Source organism: Oncorhynchus mykiss, chromosome 2 (assembly GCF_057628025.1).
Source record: "Oncorhynchus mykiss isolate SJ-2025 chromosome 2, ASM5762802v1, whole genome shotgun sequence".
In the NCBI taxonomy this organism is placed as follows: domain Eukaryota; kingdom Metazoa; phylum Chordata; class Actinopteri; order Salmoniformes; family Salmonidae; genus Oncorhynchus; species Oncorhynchus mykiss.
Window position 1 is genome coordinate 95,138,867 of NC_143023.1, and position 16,757 is coordinate 95,155,623.

General features: G+C 41.4%; 1 protein-coding gene across 1 annotated transcript in view; it reads right to left on the reverse strand.

Annotated features, from left to right (window-relative positions):
• Nucleotides 1-16,709, reverse strand: part of LOC110502417 (methionine aminopeptidase 2-like) — a 34,384-nt gene extending 17,675 nt beyond the window's left edge. Inside the window, exons 1-4 of the mRNA XM_036959906.2 lie at nucleotides 15,947-16,709; nucleotides 14,942-15,061; nucleotides 14,450-14,515; nucleotides 7,442-7,544 (exon numbers count right to left, since the gene is read on the reverse strand). Coding sequence (XP_036815801.2) covers nucleotides 7,442-7,544; nucleotides 14,450-14,515; nucleotides 14,942-15,061; nucleotides 15,947-16,157 — 500 coding nt within the window. The 5' untranslated portion in view covers nucleotides 16,158-16,709. The remainder of the gene's footprint in view (nucleotides 1-7,441; nucleotides 7,545-14,449; nucleotides 14,516-14,941; nucleotides 15,062-15,946) is intronic.
• Nucleotides 16,710-16,757: the final 48 nt, after the last annotated feature.

A 16,757-nucleotide genomic window follows, 5' to 3' on the forward strand; every position in this document is an offset into this window, starting at 1 on the left:
GGACACCACACTGCATTAGATCTATGGACGCCACACTGCATTAGATCTATGGACGCCACACTGCATTAGATCTATACACCACACTACATTAGATTTATGGACGCCACACTGCATTAGATCTATGGACACCACACTGCAGTAGATCTATGGACACCACACTGCATTAGATCTATGAACACCACACTGCATTAGATCTATACACCACACTGCATTAGATATATAGACACCCCACTGCAATAGATCTATGGACACCACACTGCATTAGATGTATGGACACCACACTGCATTAGATCTATGAACACCACACTGCATTAGATCTATACACCACACTGCATTAGATATATAGACACCCCACTGCAATAGATCTATGGACACCACACTGCATTAGATGTATGGACACCACACTGCATTAGATCTATGGACACCACACTGCATTAAATCTATGGACGCCACACTGCATTAGATCTATGGACACCACACTGCATTAGATCTATGGACACCACACTGCATTAGATCTATGGACACCACACTGCATTAGATCTATGGACGCCACACTGCATTAGATCTATACACCACACTGCATTAGATCTATAGACACCGCACTGCATTAAATCTATGAACACCACACTGCATTAGATCTATACACCACACTGCATTAGATCTATGGACACCACACTGCATTAGATCTATGGACACCACACTTTCATTAGATCTATGGACGCCACACTGCATTAGATCTATGGACACCACACTGCATTAGATCTATGGACAGCACACTTTCATTAGATCTATGGACGCCACACTGCATTAGATCTATAGACACCCCACTGCATTAGATCTATATGTAACGGATGTGAAACGGCTAGCTTAGTTAGCGTTGTGCGCTAAATAGCGTTTCAATCAGTGACGTCACTTGCTCTGAGACCTTGAAATAGTAGTCCCCCTTGCTCTCCAAGGGCCGCGGCTTTTGTGGAGCGATGGGTAACGATGCTTCGTGGGTGTCAGTTGTTGATGTGTGCAGAAGGTCCCTAGTTCGCGCCCGGGTATGGGCGAGGGGACGGTTTAAACTTATACTGTTACATTGATGCTGTTGACCCGGATTACTGGTTGCTGCGGAAAAGGAGGAGGTCAAAAGGGGGGTGAGTGTAACGGATGTGAAACGGCTAGCTTAGTTAGCGGTGTGCGCTAAATAGCGTTTCAATCAGTGACGTCACTCGCTCTGAGACCTTGAAGTAGTGGTTCCCCTTTCTCTGCAAGGGCCGCGGCTTTTGTGGAGCGATGGGTAACGATGCTTCGAGGGTGACTGTTGATGTGTGCAGAAGGTCCCTGGTTCGCGCCCGGGTATGGGCGAGGGGACGGTCTAAACTTATACTGTTACATGTAGACACCCTACTGCATTAAATCTATGGACACCACACTGCATTAGATCTATAGACACCCCACTGCATTAGATCTATGGACGCCACACTGCATTAGATCTATGGACACCACACTGCATTAGATCTATACACCACACTGCATTAGATCTATAGACACCACACTGCATTAGATCTATAGACACCGCACTGCATTAAATCTATGAACACCACACTGCATTAGATCTATACACCACACTGCATTAGATCTATGGACACCACACTGCATTAGATCTATGGACACCACACTTTCATTAGATCTATAGACACCCCACTGCATTAGATCTATGGACACCACACTGCATTAGATCTATGGACAGCACACTTTCATTAGATCTATGGACGCCACACTGCATTAGATCTATAGACACCCCACTGCATTAGATCTATATGTAACGGATGTGAAACGGCTAGCTTAGTTAGCGTTGTGCGCTAAATAGCGTTTCAATCAGTGACGTCACTTGCTCTGAGACCTTGAAATAGTAGTCCCCCTTGCTCTCCAAGGGCCGCGGCTTTTGTGGAGCGATGGGTAACGATGCTTCGTGGGTGTCAGTTGTTGATGTGTGCAGAAGGTCCCTAGTTCGCGCCCGGGTATGGGCGAGGGGACGGTTTAAACTTATACTGTTACATTGATGCTGTTGACCCGGATTACTGGTTGCTGCGGAAAAGGAGGAGGTCAAAAGGGGGGTGAGTGTAACGGATGTGAAACGGCTAGCTTAGTTAGCGGTGTGCGCTAAATAGCGTTTCAATCAGTGACGTCACTCGCTCTGAGACCTTGAAGTAGTGGTTCCCCTTGCTCTGCAAGGGCCGCGGCTTTTGTGGAGCGATGGGTAACGATGCTTCGAGGGTGACTGTTGATGTGTGCAGAAGGTCCCTGGTTCGCGCCCGGGTATGGGCGAGGGGACGGTCTAAACTTATACTGTTACATGTAGACACCCTACTGCATTAAATCTATGGACACCACACTGCATTAGATCTATACACCACACTGCATTAGATCTATAGACACCACACTGCATTAGATCTATAGACACCGCACTGCATTAAATCTATGAACACCACACTGCATTAGATCTATACACCACACTGCATTAGATCTATGGACACCACACTGCATTAGATCTATGGACACCACACTTTCATTAGATCTATGGACGCCACACTGCATTAGATCTATGGACACCACACTGCATTAGATCTATGGACAGCACACTTTCATTAGATCTATGGACGCCACACTGCATAAGATCTATGAACATCACACTGCATTAGATTTATGGACGCCACACTGCATTAGATCTATGGACACCACACTGCATAAGATCTATGAACATCACACTGCATTAGATCTATGAACATCACACTGCATTAGATCTATGAACATCACACTGCATTAGATCTATGAACATCACACTACATTAGATCTATGAACATCACACTACATTAGATCTATGGACGCCACACTGCATAAGATCTATGGCCACCACACTACATTAGATCTATAGACACCACACTGCATTAGATCTATGGCCACCACACTGCATTAGATCTATGGACACCACACTGCATTAGATCTATGGACACCACACTGCATTAGATCTATGGACGCCACACTGCATTAGATCTATACACCACACTACATTAGATTTATGGACGCCACACTGCATTAGATCTATGGACACCACACTGCATTAGATCTATACACCACACTTCATTAGATCTATGGACACCACACTGCATTAGATCTATGGACACCACACTGCATTAGATCTATGGACGCCACACTGCATTAGATCTATACACCACACTACATTAGATTTATGGACGCCACACTGCATTAGATCTATGGACACCACACTGCATTAGATCTATACACCACACTTCATTAGATCTATGAACACCACACTGCATTAGATCTATACACCACACTGCATTAGATCTATAGACACCCCACTGCAATAGATCTATGGACACCACACTGCATTAGATCTATGGACACCACACTTTCATTAGATCTATGGACGCCACACTGCATTAGATCTATAGACACCCCACTGCATTAGATCTATATGTAACGGATGTGAAACGGCTAGCTTAGTTAGCGTTGTGCGCTAAATAGCGTTTCAATCAGTGACGTCACTTGCTCTGAGACCTTGAAATAGTAGTCCCCCTTGCTCTCCAAGGGCCGCGGCTTTTGTGGAGCGATGGGTAACGATGCTTCGTGGGTGTCAGTTGTTGATGTGTGCAGAAGGTCCCTAGTTCGCGCCCGGGTATGGGCGAGGGGACGGTTTAAACTTATACTGTTACATTGATGCTGTTGACCCGGATTACTGGTTGCTGCGGAAAAGGAGGAGGTCAAAAGGGGGGTGAGTGTAACGGATGTGAAACGGCTAGCTTAGTTAGCGGTGTGCGCTAAATAGCGTTTCAATCAGTGACGTCACTCGCTCTGAGACCTTGAAGTAGTGGTTCCCCTTGCTCTGCAAGGGCCGCGGCTTTTGTGGAGCGATGGGTAACGATGCTTCGAGGGTGACTGTTGATGTGTGCAGAAGGTCCCTGGTTCGCGCCCGGGTATGGGCGAGGGGACGGTCTAAACTTATACTGTTACATGTAGACACCCTACTGCATTAAATCTATGGACACCACACTGCATTAGATCTATAGACACCCCACTGCATTAGATCTATGGACGCCACACTGCATTAGATCTATGGACACCACACTGCATTAGATCTATAGACACCACACTGCATTAGATCTATAGACACCGCACTGCATTAAATCTATGAACACCACACTGCATTAGATCTATACACCACACTGCATTAGATCTATGGACACCACACTGCATTAGATCTATGGACACCACACTTTCATTAGATCTATGGACGCCACACTGCATTAGATCTATGGACACCACACTGCATTAGATCTATGGACAGCACACTTTCATTAGATCTATGGACGCCACACTGCATAAGATCTATGAACATCACACTGCATTAGATTTATGGACGCCACACTGCATTAGATCTATGGACACCACACTGCATAAGATCTATGAACATCACACTGCATTAGATCTATGAACATCACACTGCATTAGATCTATGAACATCACACTGCATTAGATCTATGAACATCACACTACATTAGATCTATGAACATCACACTACATTAGATCTATGGACGCCACACTGCATAAGATCTATGGCCACCACACTACATTAGATCTATAGACACCACACTGCATTAGATCTATGGCCACCACACTGCATTAGATCTATGGACACCACACTGCATTAGATCTATGGACACCACACTGCATTAGATCTATGGACACCACACTGCATTAGATCTATGGACGCCACACTGCATTAGATCTATGGACGCCACACTGCATTAGATCTATGGACACCACACTGCATTAGATCTATGGACACCACACTGCATTAGATCTATGGACGCCACACTGCATTAGATCTATACACCACACTACATTAGATTTATGGACGCCACACTGCATTAGATCTATGGACACCACACTGCATTAGATATATAGACACCACACTGCATTAGATCTATGGACGCCACACTGCATTAGATCTATGGACACCTCACTGCATTAGATCTATACACCACACTGCATTAGATCTATAGACACCACACTGCATTATATCTATAGACACCGCACTGCATTAAATCTATGGACACCACACTGCATTAGATCTATGGACACCACACTGCATTAGATCTATGGACACCACACTGCATTAGATCTATGGACACCACACTTTCATTAGATCTATGAACGCCACACTGCATTAGATCTATAGACACCCCACTGCATTAGATCTATACAACACACTACATTAGATTTATGGACGCCACACTGCATTAGATCTATGGACACCACACTGCATTAGATCTATGGACACCACACTGCATTAGATCTATGGACGCCACACTGCATTAGATCTATACACCACACTACATTAGATTTATGGACGCCACACTGCATTAGATCTATGGACACCACACTGCATTAGATCTATGGACACCACACTGCATTAGATCTATGGACGCCACACTGCATTAGATCTATACACCACACTACATTAGATTTATGGACGCCACACTGCATTAGATCTATGGACACCTCACTGCATTAGATCTATACACCACACTGCATTAGATCTATGGACACCACACTGCAGTAGATCTATGTACACCACACTGCATTAGATCTATGAACACCACACTGCATTAGATCTATACACCACACTGCATTAGATCTATACACCACACTTCATTAGATCTATGAACACCACACTGCATTAGATCTATACACCACACTGCATTAGATCTATAGACACCCCACTGCAATAGATCTATGGACACCACACTGCATTAGATGTATGGACACCACACTGCATTAGATCTATGGACACCACACTGCATTAGATCTATGGACGCCACACTGCATTAGATCTATGGACACCACACTGCATTAGATCTATGGACACCACACTGCATTAGATCTATGGACGCCACACTGCATTAGATCTATACACCACACTGCATTAGATCTATAGACACCCCACTGCAATAGATCTATGGACACCACACTGCATTAGATCTATGGACACCACACTTTCATTAGATCTATGGACGCCACACTGCATTAGATCTATAGACACCCCACTGCATTAGATCTATATGTAACGGATGTGAAACGGCTAGCTTAGTTAGCGTTGTGCGCTAAATAGCGTTTCAATCAGTGACGTCACTTGCTCTGAGACCTTGAAATAGTAGTCCCCCTTGCTCTCCAAGGGCCGCGGCTTTTGTGGAGCGATGGGTAACGATGCTTCGTGGGTGTCAGTTGTTGATGTGTGCAGAAGGTCCCTAGTTCGCGCCCGGGTATGGGCGAGGGGACGGTTTAAACTTATACTGTTACATTGATGCTGTTGACCCGGATTACTGGTTGCTGCGGAAAAGGAGGAGGTCAAAAGGGGGGTGAGTGTAACGGATGTGAAACGGCTAGCTTAGTTAGCGGTGTGCGCTAAATAGCGTTTCAATCAGTGACGTCACTCGCTCTGAGACCTTGAAGTAGTGGTTCCCCTTGCTCTGCAAGGGCCGCGGCTTTTGTGGAGCGATGGGTAACGATGCTTCGAGGGTGACTGTTGATGTGTGCAGAAGGTCCCTGGTTCGCGCCCGGGTATGGGCGAGGGGACGGTCTAAACTTATACTGTTACATGTAGACACCCTACTGCATTAAATCTATGGACACCACACTGCATTAGATCTATAGACACCCCACTGCATTAGATCTATGGACGCCACACTGCATTAGATCTATGGACACCACACTGCATTAGATCTATACACCACACTGCATTAGATCTATAGACACCACACTGCATTAGATCTATAGACACCGCACTGCATTAAATCTATGAACACCACACTGCATTAGATCTATACACCACACTGCATTAGATCTATGGACACCACACTGCATTAGATCTATGGACACCACACTTTCATTAGATCTATGGACGCCACACTGCATTAGATCTATGGACACCACACTGCATTAGATCTATGGACAGCACACTTTCATTAGATCTATGGACGCCACACTGCATAAGATCTATGAACATCACACTGCATTAGATTTATGGACGCCACACTGCATTAGATCTATGGACACCACATTGCATAAGATCTATGAACATCACACTGCATTAGATCTATGAACATCACACTGCATTAGATCTATGAACATCACACTGCATTAGATCTATGAACATCACACTACATTAGATCTATGAACATCACACTACATTAGATCTATGGACGCCACACTGCATAAGATCTATGGCCACCACACTACATTAGATCTATAGACACCACACTGCATTAGATCTATGGCCACCACACTACATTAGATCGATAGACACCACACTGCATTAGATCTATGGACGCCACACTACATAAGGCCAATGGACTTGGTAGAGGTGACATACCCGTCTTTAGATGGAGGATATTCACATTCCTCTCCCTTTGGGAAGACAGCACTGGGATACAGCTCACAAATAGGGACAGTGGGAGGGTCAGTCTGCCCCTTCACTGTTCCCCAGATAGAGAGAGGGAGGGAGAGGGATGGGAGGATCGGAAGAGAGGAGGACAAGGGGAAGAGGGCAAAGAGGGGTCAGATAGAGAGAGGGAGGGAGAGGGAGATGAGGATGAGAAGAGAGAGGAAGAGAGAGGTTAGCGTCTGCAGATGTGCAACACATTGTTGCTATTAGCAACATATAGTCCCATATGGTCGCAACACATGGTACAGCAATATAGGCTTAGACACCTGCTACACCTGTATAACACCATGTATATAACTAACCCTAACCTGTATAACACCATGTATATAACTAACCCTAACCTGTATAACACCATGTTTATAACTAACCCTAACCTGTATAACACCATGTATATAACTAACCCTAACCTGTATAACACCATGTATATAACTAACCCTAACCTGTATAACACCATGTATATAACTAACCCTAACCTGTATAACACCATGTATATAACTAACCCTAACCTGTATAACACCATGTATATAACTAACCCTAACCTGTATAACACCATGTATATAACTAACCCTAACCCTAACCTGTATAACACCATGTATATAACTAACCCCAACCTGTATAACACCATGTATATAACTAACCCTAACCTGTATAACACCGTGTATATAACTAACCCTAACCCTAACCTGTATAACACCATGTATATAACTAACCCTAACCTGTATAACACCATGTATATAACTAACCCTAACCCTAACCTGTATAACACCATGTATATAACTAACCCTAACCTGTATAACACCATGTATATAACTAACCCTAACCCTAACCTGTATAACACCATGTATATAACTAACCCTAACCTGTATAACACCATGTATATAACTAACCCTAACCTGTATAACACCATGCATATAACTAACCCTAACCTGTATAACACCATGTATATAACTAACCCTAACCTGTATAACACCATGTATATAACTAACCCTAACCTGTATAACACCATGCATATAACTAACCCTAACCTGTATAACACCATGTATATAACTAACCCTAACCTGTATAACACCATGTATATAACTAACCCTAACCTGTATAACACCATGTATATAACTAACCCTAACCTGTATAACACCATGTATATAACTAACCCTAACCTGTATAACACCATGTATATAACTAACCCTAACCTGTATAACACCATGTATATAACTAACCCTAACCTGTATAACACCATGTATATAACTAACCCTAACCCTAACCTGTATAACACCATGTATATAACTAACCCTAACCTGTATAACACCATGTATATAACTAACCCTAACCTGAATAACACCATGTATATAACTAACCCTAACCCTAACCTGTATAACACCATGTATATAACTAACCCTAACCCTAACCTGTATAACACCATGTATATAACTAACCCTAACCTGTATAACACCATGTATATAACTAACCCTAACCTGTATAACACCATGTATATAACTAACCCTAACCTGTATAACACCATGTATATAACTAACCCTAACCCTAACCTGTATAACACCATGTATATAACTAACCCTAACCTGTATAACACCATGTATATAACTAACCCTAACCTGTATAACACCATGTATATAACTAACCCTAACCCTAACCTGTATAACACCATGTATATAACTAACCCTAACCTGACTAACACCATGTATATAACTAACCCTAACCTGTATAACACCATGTATATAACTAACCCTAACCTGTATAACACCATGTATATAACTAACCCTAACCTGTATAACACCATGTATATAACTAACCCTAACCTGTATAACACCATGTATATAACTAACCCTAACCTGTATAACACCATGCATATAACTAACCCTAACCCTAACCTGTATAACACCATGTATATAACTAACCCTAACCTGTATAACACCATGTATATAACTAACCCTAACCTGTATAACACCATGTATATAACTAACCCTAACCTGTATAACACCATGTATATAACTAACCCTAACCTGTATAACACCATGTATATAACTAACCCTAACCTGTATAACACCATGTATATAACTAACCCTAACCTGTATAACACCATGTATATAACTAACCCTAACCTGTATAACACCATGTATATAACTAACCCTAACCTGTATAACACCATGTATATAACTAACCCTAACCTGTATAACACCATGTATATAACTAACCCTAACCTGTATAACACCATGTATATAACTAACCCTAACCTGTATAACACCATGTATATAACTAACCCTAACCCTAACCTGTATAACACCATGTATATAACTAACCCTAACCTGTATAACACCATGTATATAACTAACCCTAACCTGTATAACACCATGTATATAACTAACCCTAAACTGTATAACACCATGTATATAACTAACCCTAACCTGTATAACACCATGTATGTAACTAACCCTAACCTGTATAACACCATGTATATAACTAACCCTAACCTGTATAACACCATGTATATAACTAACCCTAACCTGTATAACACCATGTATATAACTAACCCTAACCTGTATAACACCATGCATATAACTAACCCTAACCTGTATAACACCATGTATATAACTAACCCTAACCTGTATAACACCATGTATATAACTAACCCTAACCTGTATAACACCATGCATATAACTAACCCTAACCTGTATAACACCATGTATATAACTAACCCTAACCTGTATAACACCATGTATATAACTAACCCTAACCTGTATAACACCATGTATATAACTAACCCTAACCCTAACCTGTATAACACCATGTATATAACTAACCCTAACCTGTATAACACCATGTATATAACTAACCCTAACCCTAACCTGTATAACACCATGTATATAACTAACCCTAACCTGACTAACACCATGTATATAACTAACCCTAACCTGAATAACACCATGTATATAACTAACCCTAACCTGTATAACACCATGTATATAACTAACCCTAACCTGTATAACACCATGTATATAACTAACCCTAACCTGTATAACACCATGTATATAACTAACCCTAACCTGTATAACACCATGTATATAACTAACCCTAACCTGTATAACACCATGTATATAACTAACCCTAACCTGTATAACACCATGTATATAACTAACCCTAACCTGTATAACACCATGTATATAACTAACCCTAACCTGTATAACACCATGTATATAACTAACCCTAACCTGTATAACACCATGTATATAACTAACCCTAACCTGTATAACACCATGTATATAACTAACCCTAACCTGTATAACACCATGTATATAACTAACCCTAACCTGTATAACACCATGTATATAACTAACCCTAACCTGTATAACACCATGTATATAACTAACCCTAACCTGTATAACACCATGCATATAACTAACCCTAACCTGTATAACACCATGCATATAACTAACCCTAACCTGTATAACACCATGTATATAACTAACCCTAACCTGTATAACACCATGTATATAACTAACCCTAACCCTAACCTGTATAACACCATGTATATAACTAACCCCAACCTGACTAACACCATGTATATAACTAACCCTAACCTGTATAACACCATGTATATAACTAACCCTAACCCTAACCTGTATAACACCATGTATATAACTAACCCTAACCTGACTAACACCATGTATATAACTAACCCTAACCTGAATAACACCATGTATATAACTAACCCTAACCTGTATAACACCATGTATATAACTAACCCTAACCTGTATAACACCATGTATATAACTAACCCTAACCTGTATAACACCATGTATATAACTAACCCTAACCTGTATAACACCATGTATATAACTAACCCTAACCCTAACCTGTATAACACCATGTATATAACTAACCCTAACCTGTATAACACCATGTATATAACTAACCCTAACCTGTATAACACCATGTATATAACTAACCCTAAACTGTATAACACCATGTATATAACTAACCCTAACCTGTATAACACCATGTATATAACTAACCCTAACCTGTATAACACCATGTATATAACTAACCCTAACCTGTATAACACCATGTATATAACTAACCCTAACCTGTATAACACCATGTATATAACTAACCCTAACCTGTATAACACCATGTATATAACTAACCCTAAACTGTATAACACCATGTATATAACTAACCCTAACCTGTATAACACCATGTATATAACTAACCCTAACCTGTATAACACCATGTATATAACTAACCCTAACCTGTATAACACCATGTATATAACTAACCCTAACCTGTATAACACCATGTATATAACTAACCCTAACCTGTATAACACCATGTATATAACTAACCCTAACCTGTATAACACCATGTATATAACTAACCCTAACCTGTATAACACCATGTATATAACTAACCCTAACCTGTATAACACCATGTATATAACTAACCCTAACCTGTATAACACCATGTATATAACTAACCCTAACCTGTATAACACCATGTATATAACTAACCCTAACCTGTATAACACCATGTATATAACTAACCCTAACCCTAACCTGTATAACACCATGTATATAACTAACCCTAACCTGTATAACACCATGTATATAACTAACCCTAACCTGTATAACACCATGTATATAACTAACCCTAACCCTAACCTGTATAACACCATGTATATAACTAACCCTAACCTGTATAACACCATGTATATAACTAACCCTAACCTGTATAACACCATGTATATAACTAACCCTAACCTGTATAACACCATGTTTATAACTAACCCTAACCTGTATAACACCATGTATATAACTAACCCTAACCTGTATAACACCATGTATATAACTAACCCTAACCTGAATAACACCATGTATATAACTAACCCTAACCCTAATACTTAACACGGATCTAAATACTTACGTAAATGTGATATGTCAGTTTTATATTTTGAATAGATTTGCAACATTTTCTAAAACCCTGTTTTTGCTTTGTCATTATGGGGTATTGTGTGCAGATTGATGAGAGGGGTAAAAATATACAGTGCCTTGCGAAAGTATTCGGCCCCCTTGAACTTTGCGACCTTTTGCCACATTTCAGGCTTCAAACATAAAGATATAAAACTGTATTTTTTTTGTGAAGAATCAACAACAAGTGGGACACAATCATGAAGTGGAACGACATTTATTGGATATTTCAAACTTTTTTAACAAATCAAAAACTGAAAAATTTGGCGTGCAAAATTATTCAGCCCCCTTAAGTTAATACTTTGTAGCGCCACCTTTTGCTGCGATTACAGCTGTAAGTCGCTTGGGGTATGTCTCTATCAGTTTTGCACATCGAGAGACTGAAATTCTTTCTCATTCCTCCTTGCAAAACAGCTCGAGCTCAGTGAGATTGGATGGAGAGCATTTGTGAACAGCAGTTTTCAGTTCTTTCCACAGATTCTCGATTGGATTCAGGTCTGGACTTTGACTTGGCCATTCTAACACCTGGATATGTTTATTTTTGAACCATTCCATTGTAGATTTTGCTTTATGTTTTGGATCATTGTCTTGTTGGAAGACAAATCTCTGTCCCAGTCTCAGGTCTTTTGCAGACTCCATCAGGTTTTCTTCCAGAATGGTCCTGTATTTGGCTCCATCCATCTTCCCATCAATTTTAACCATCTTCCCTGTCCCTGCTGAAGAAAAGCAGGCCCAAACCATGATGCTGCCACCACCATGTTTGACAGTGGGGATGGTGTGTTCAGGGTGATGGGCTGTGTTGCTTTTACGCCAAACATAACGTTTTACATTGTTGCCAAAAAGTTCAATTTTGGTTTCATCTGACCAGAGCACCTTCTTCCACATGTTTGGTGTGTCTCCCAGGTGGCTTGTGGCAAACTTTAAACAACACTTTTTATGGATATCTTTAAGAAATGGCTTTCTTCTTGCCACTCTCCAATAAAGGCCAGATTTCTGCAATATACGACTGATTGTTGTCCTATGGACAGAGTCTCCCACCTCAGCTGTAGATCTCTGCAGTTCATCCAGAGTGATCATGGGCCTCTTGGCTGCATCTTTGATCAGTCTTCTCCTTGTATGAGCTGAAAGTTTAGAGGGACGGCCAGGTCTTGGTAGATTTGCAGTGGTCTGATACTCCTTCCATTTCAATATTATCGCTTGCACAGTGCTCCTTGGGATGTTTAAAGCTTGGGAAATCTTTTTGTATCCAAATCTGGCTTTAAACTTCTTCACAACAGTATCTCGGACCTGCCTGGTGTGTTCCTTGTTCTTCATGATGCTCTCTGTGCTTTTAACGGACCTCTGAGACTATCACAGTGCAGGTGCATTTATACAGAGACTTGATTACACACAGGTAGATTGTATTTATCATCATTAGTCATTTAGGTCAACATTGGATCATTCAGAGATCCTCACTGAACTTCTGGAGAGAGTTTGCTGCACTGAAAGTAAAGGGGCTGAATAATTTTGCACGCCAAATTTTTCAGTTTTTGATTTGTTAAAAAAGTTTGAAATATCCAATAAATGTCGTTCCACTTCATGATTGTGTCCCACTTGTTGTTGATTCTTCACAAAAAAATACAGTTTTATATCTTTATGTTTGAAGCCTGAAATGTGGCAAAAGGTTGCAAAGTTCAAGGGGGCCGAATACTTTTGCAAGGCACTGTATATATATTTCATCCATTTCAGAATAAGTTCCCAGGTCTGAATACTTTTCCGAATGCTTATCTTATCACTAATACAGGTGCAGTAAAAGTCTAGTAGGGGAAACCTCTTCTCAAGCAAAATAACAAATCAAGTCGAGACATACACACACGGTTTTCATCTGTAAAAACCATTGAAGGTTCTGGTAACAAAAGGAAGTCAAACCATGCAGAGGGAGAAACCACGCCAAGTACGATTACGACAACAAACTCACCTCCCTTCTTATTCTTCTTCTTCTTCTTCTTCTTCTTCCCTGCGGAGTTTTCACCCTCTTCTCCATCTGTCGAAAAAACATACATTTTTGGATTCTCTCTAACCGAACGTGACATGACGTGTTCAGTCACAACTCACGTACGCTTGTAGTTAACTGTTCGCACTTAAGAATTTACTGTAATGGGCAGCAGCAGACGCCAACTCACGTCGCAGGTCAAATGATACATTTGTTTAGGTTTATTAAGGGCCAAATCGGGACTTGGAGATCCGTACGAGAACGATTAGGATGATAAAGTGAAAGAGGAACTGAGAAGTGGTTCAGTCAGTCACGTTGGCCACTAGAATGCTAGCAGGTGATGTAGCTCGTTGGTGAACGCACCACACTAAATGACACCAAACTCATGTCGCAGGTCACATGTTGAGTTTGAGTATGAGAAGGACAATGGTGAATGATGATGATGATGATGATGATGATGAAGTCATAGACTCATACCCTCCTCTCCATCATCCTCCTTATCTATGTCCTCGGGCAGGGCTTGCTGCTCCAACTGTTTCGTCACATCACCAACACCTCCTCCCGTATCTCCATCCCCCTCAGACTCATTTGTCCCTGCTGCAAAGTCATACACGCACACAATCAAACACACACACACACACACACATACACGTGCAACACACACACACATGCAACACACACACACGCAACACACACACATGCAACACACACACACACACACATGCAATACACACACACATGCAACACACACACATACCCAAACGCACGTGTGTGCACAACACACACACACACACACACACACACACTTAAAGTGGGTAAATTGATACATTTTGAGAAAGTGCATCTAATGTGAACAGAACTTGGCAGGAGCAATGCATAATTTGTATCTATACCTGGAATCAATATCCCAAGGGCATATGTAGGTACCCTGCAGCATTATGCCATGCCTATAGCCCTTTCAGAAACAGGACTATATAGATACATAGCTTAACACACACCAGAAAATAATCTCAAGATCACATGTGTTTTTACAAGATAAGGTATAGCCTGTATTTAGTGCTAAAGCTTTGTTTACTTTTCTCCCTAGTGGACCTCTTTTAACATTAAAGAAGAAGACAAGTGCTGAAAAGTCCTGTGATATGACTGTCATCTTATCGCTGCAACATTCTTCAATTTTCGAATTTGACAGCATTCCATTAAACCAATAGAAGAAGCGATTTCAAGCCTCGAGAGAGGCATTGTCCCGTTTCCAGATGTGCTTCTCCCCTTTAGCCCTCATAACGGCACCGGTACCCGTTCACTTCCAGGCGCGGGACAGCCGTGACAGCTGCGGCAGAACGTGATCACTTTCTGACAGGTAGTAAAGCCCCACGCTTCTCATTTTTACCGGTCTTTTTACGCTGTGGCACAACAGGGGACCCCTCAATAATGCGCTATGTCCAAAACGGGAATTTATTCTCACTATCATGCATTCTTTCTTACCTGGGACAGCGGTCTTCTTCTTCTTCTTTTTTCTTCTCTTTTTCTTCCCTGTTTCGGAGGGCTCCGCGTCCTCTTTCGCTTCGTTTTCGTCGGCGTCCCCATTGAGAACTTCGGGCGCCTCCGGTTCAGGCTGCACTATCTCGAGCTCCGCCATCATCGGCGTTCGGAATGAAGTGACGCATAAACTGCTGGGAGCCTCCAGTGGCCACATTCTGAAACTGTGCTCGAGGCAGACAGGCAGCTGAGCCAATAATGAGCTATTAGGCACTTTGTGGAGCTGCTTGACCTCAATAGAGAAAACTAAGCCCGTCCTATCTTCATTTCTCAAGTGACAAGATAGGAGGAGCGTAGTGCTTAAACTCTGGAGAGTATATGCTACTAACTTTTATTGAGGCTGTTTGTCTTCCATCATAATAGGCCTATTTCAAGGTTATAGTAGGAGAGGAAATAGTATGTATAATCTAAGTCAAATAGATGATCACGTTGTCATTTACAAATCGACACAGTGACACTAGTTGCTCGATATAACATTATTAGACATGTATAAACAATAAGAAAAGCAGCCATTTAAAAGGCTACATAAAATATAAATCATGAGTCAATAGCCTGGCATGGGAACACTACTGATCTCCTCACTCAGCAAATGGTCCATAACGGAAGCAGGCCAGAATCGAATAGCCACTTTCTCTGTAAACAATTCTCATCCAATTATGTCCCCAAGCCTTTCATCTCAAGTTACTGCGCTCGCTCTGCGCACTGGGTGACCGCGACCACCTTGTGCCGCATTACTCGTTTTTGCAAAATATCAAGC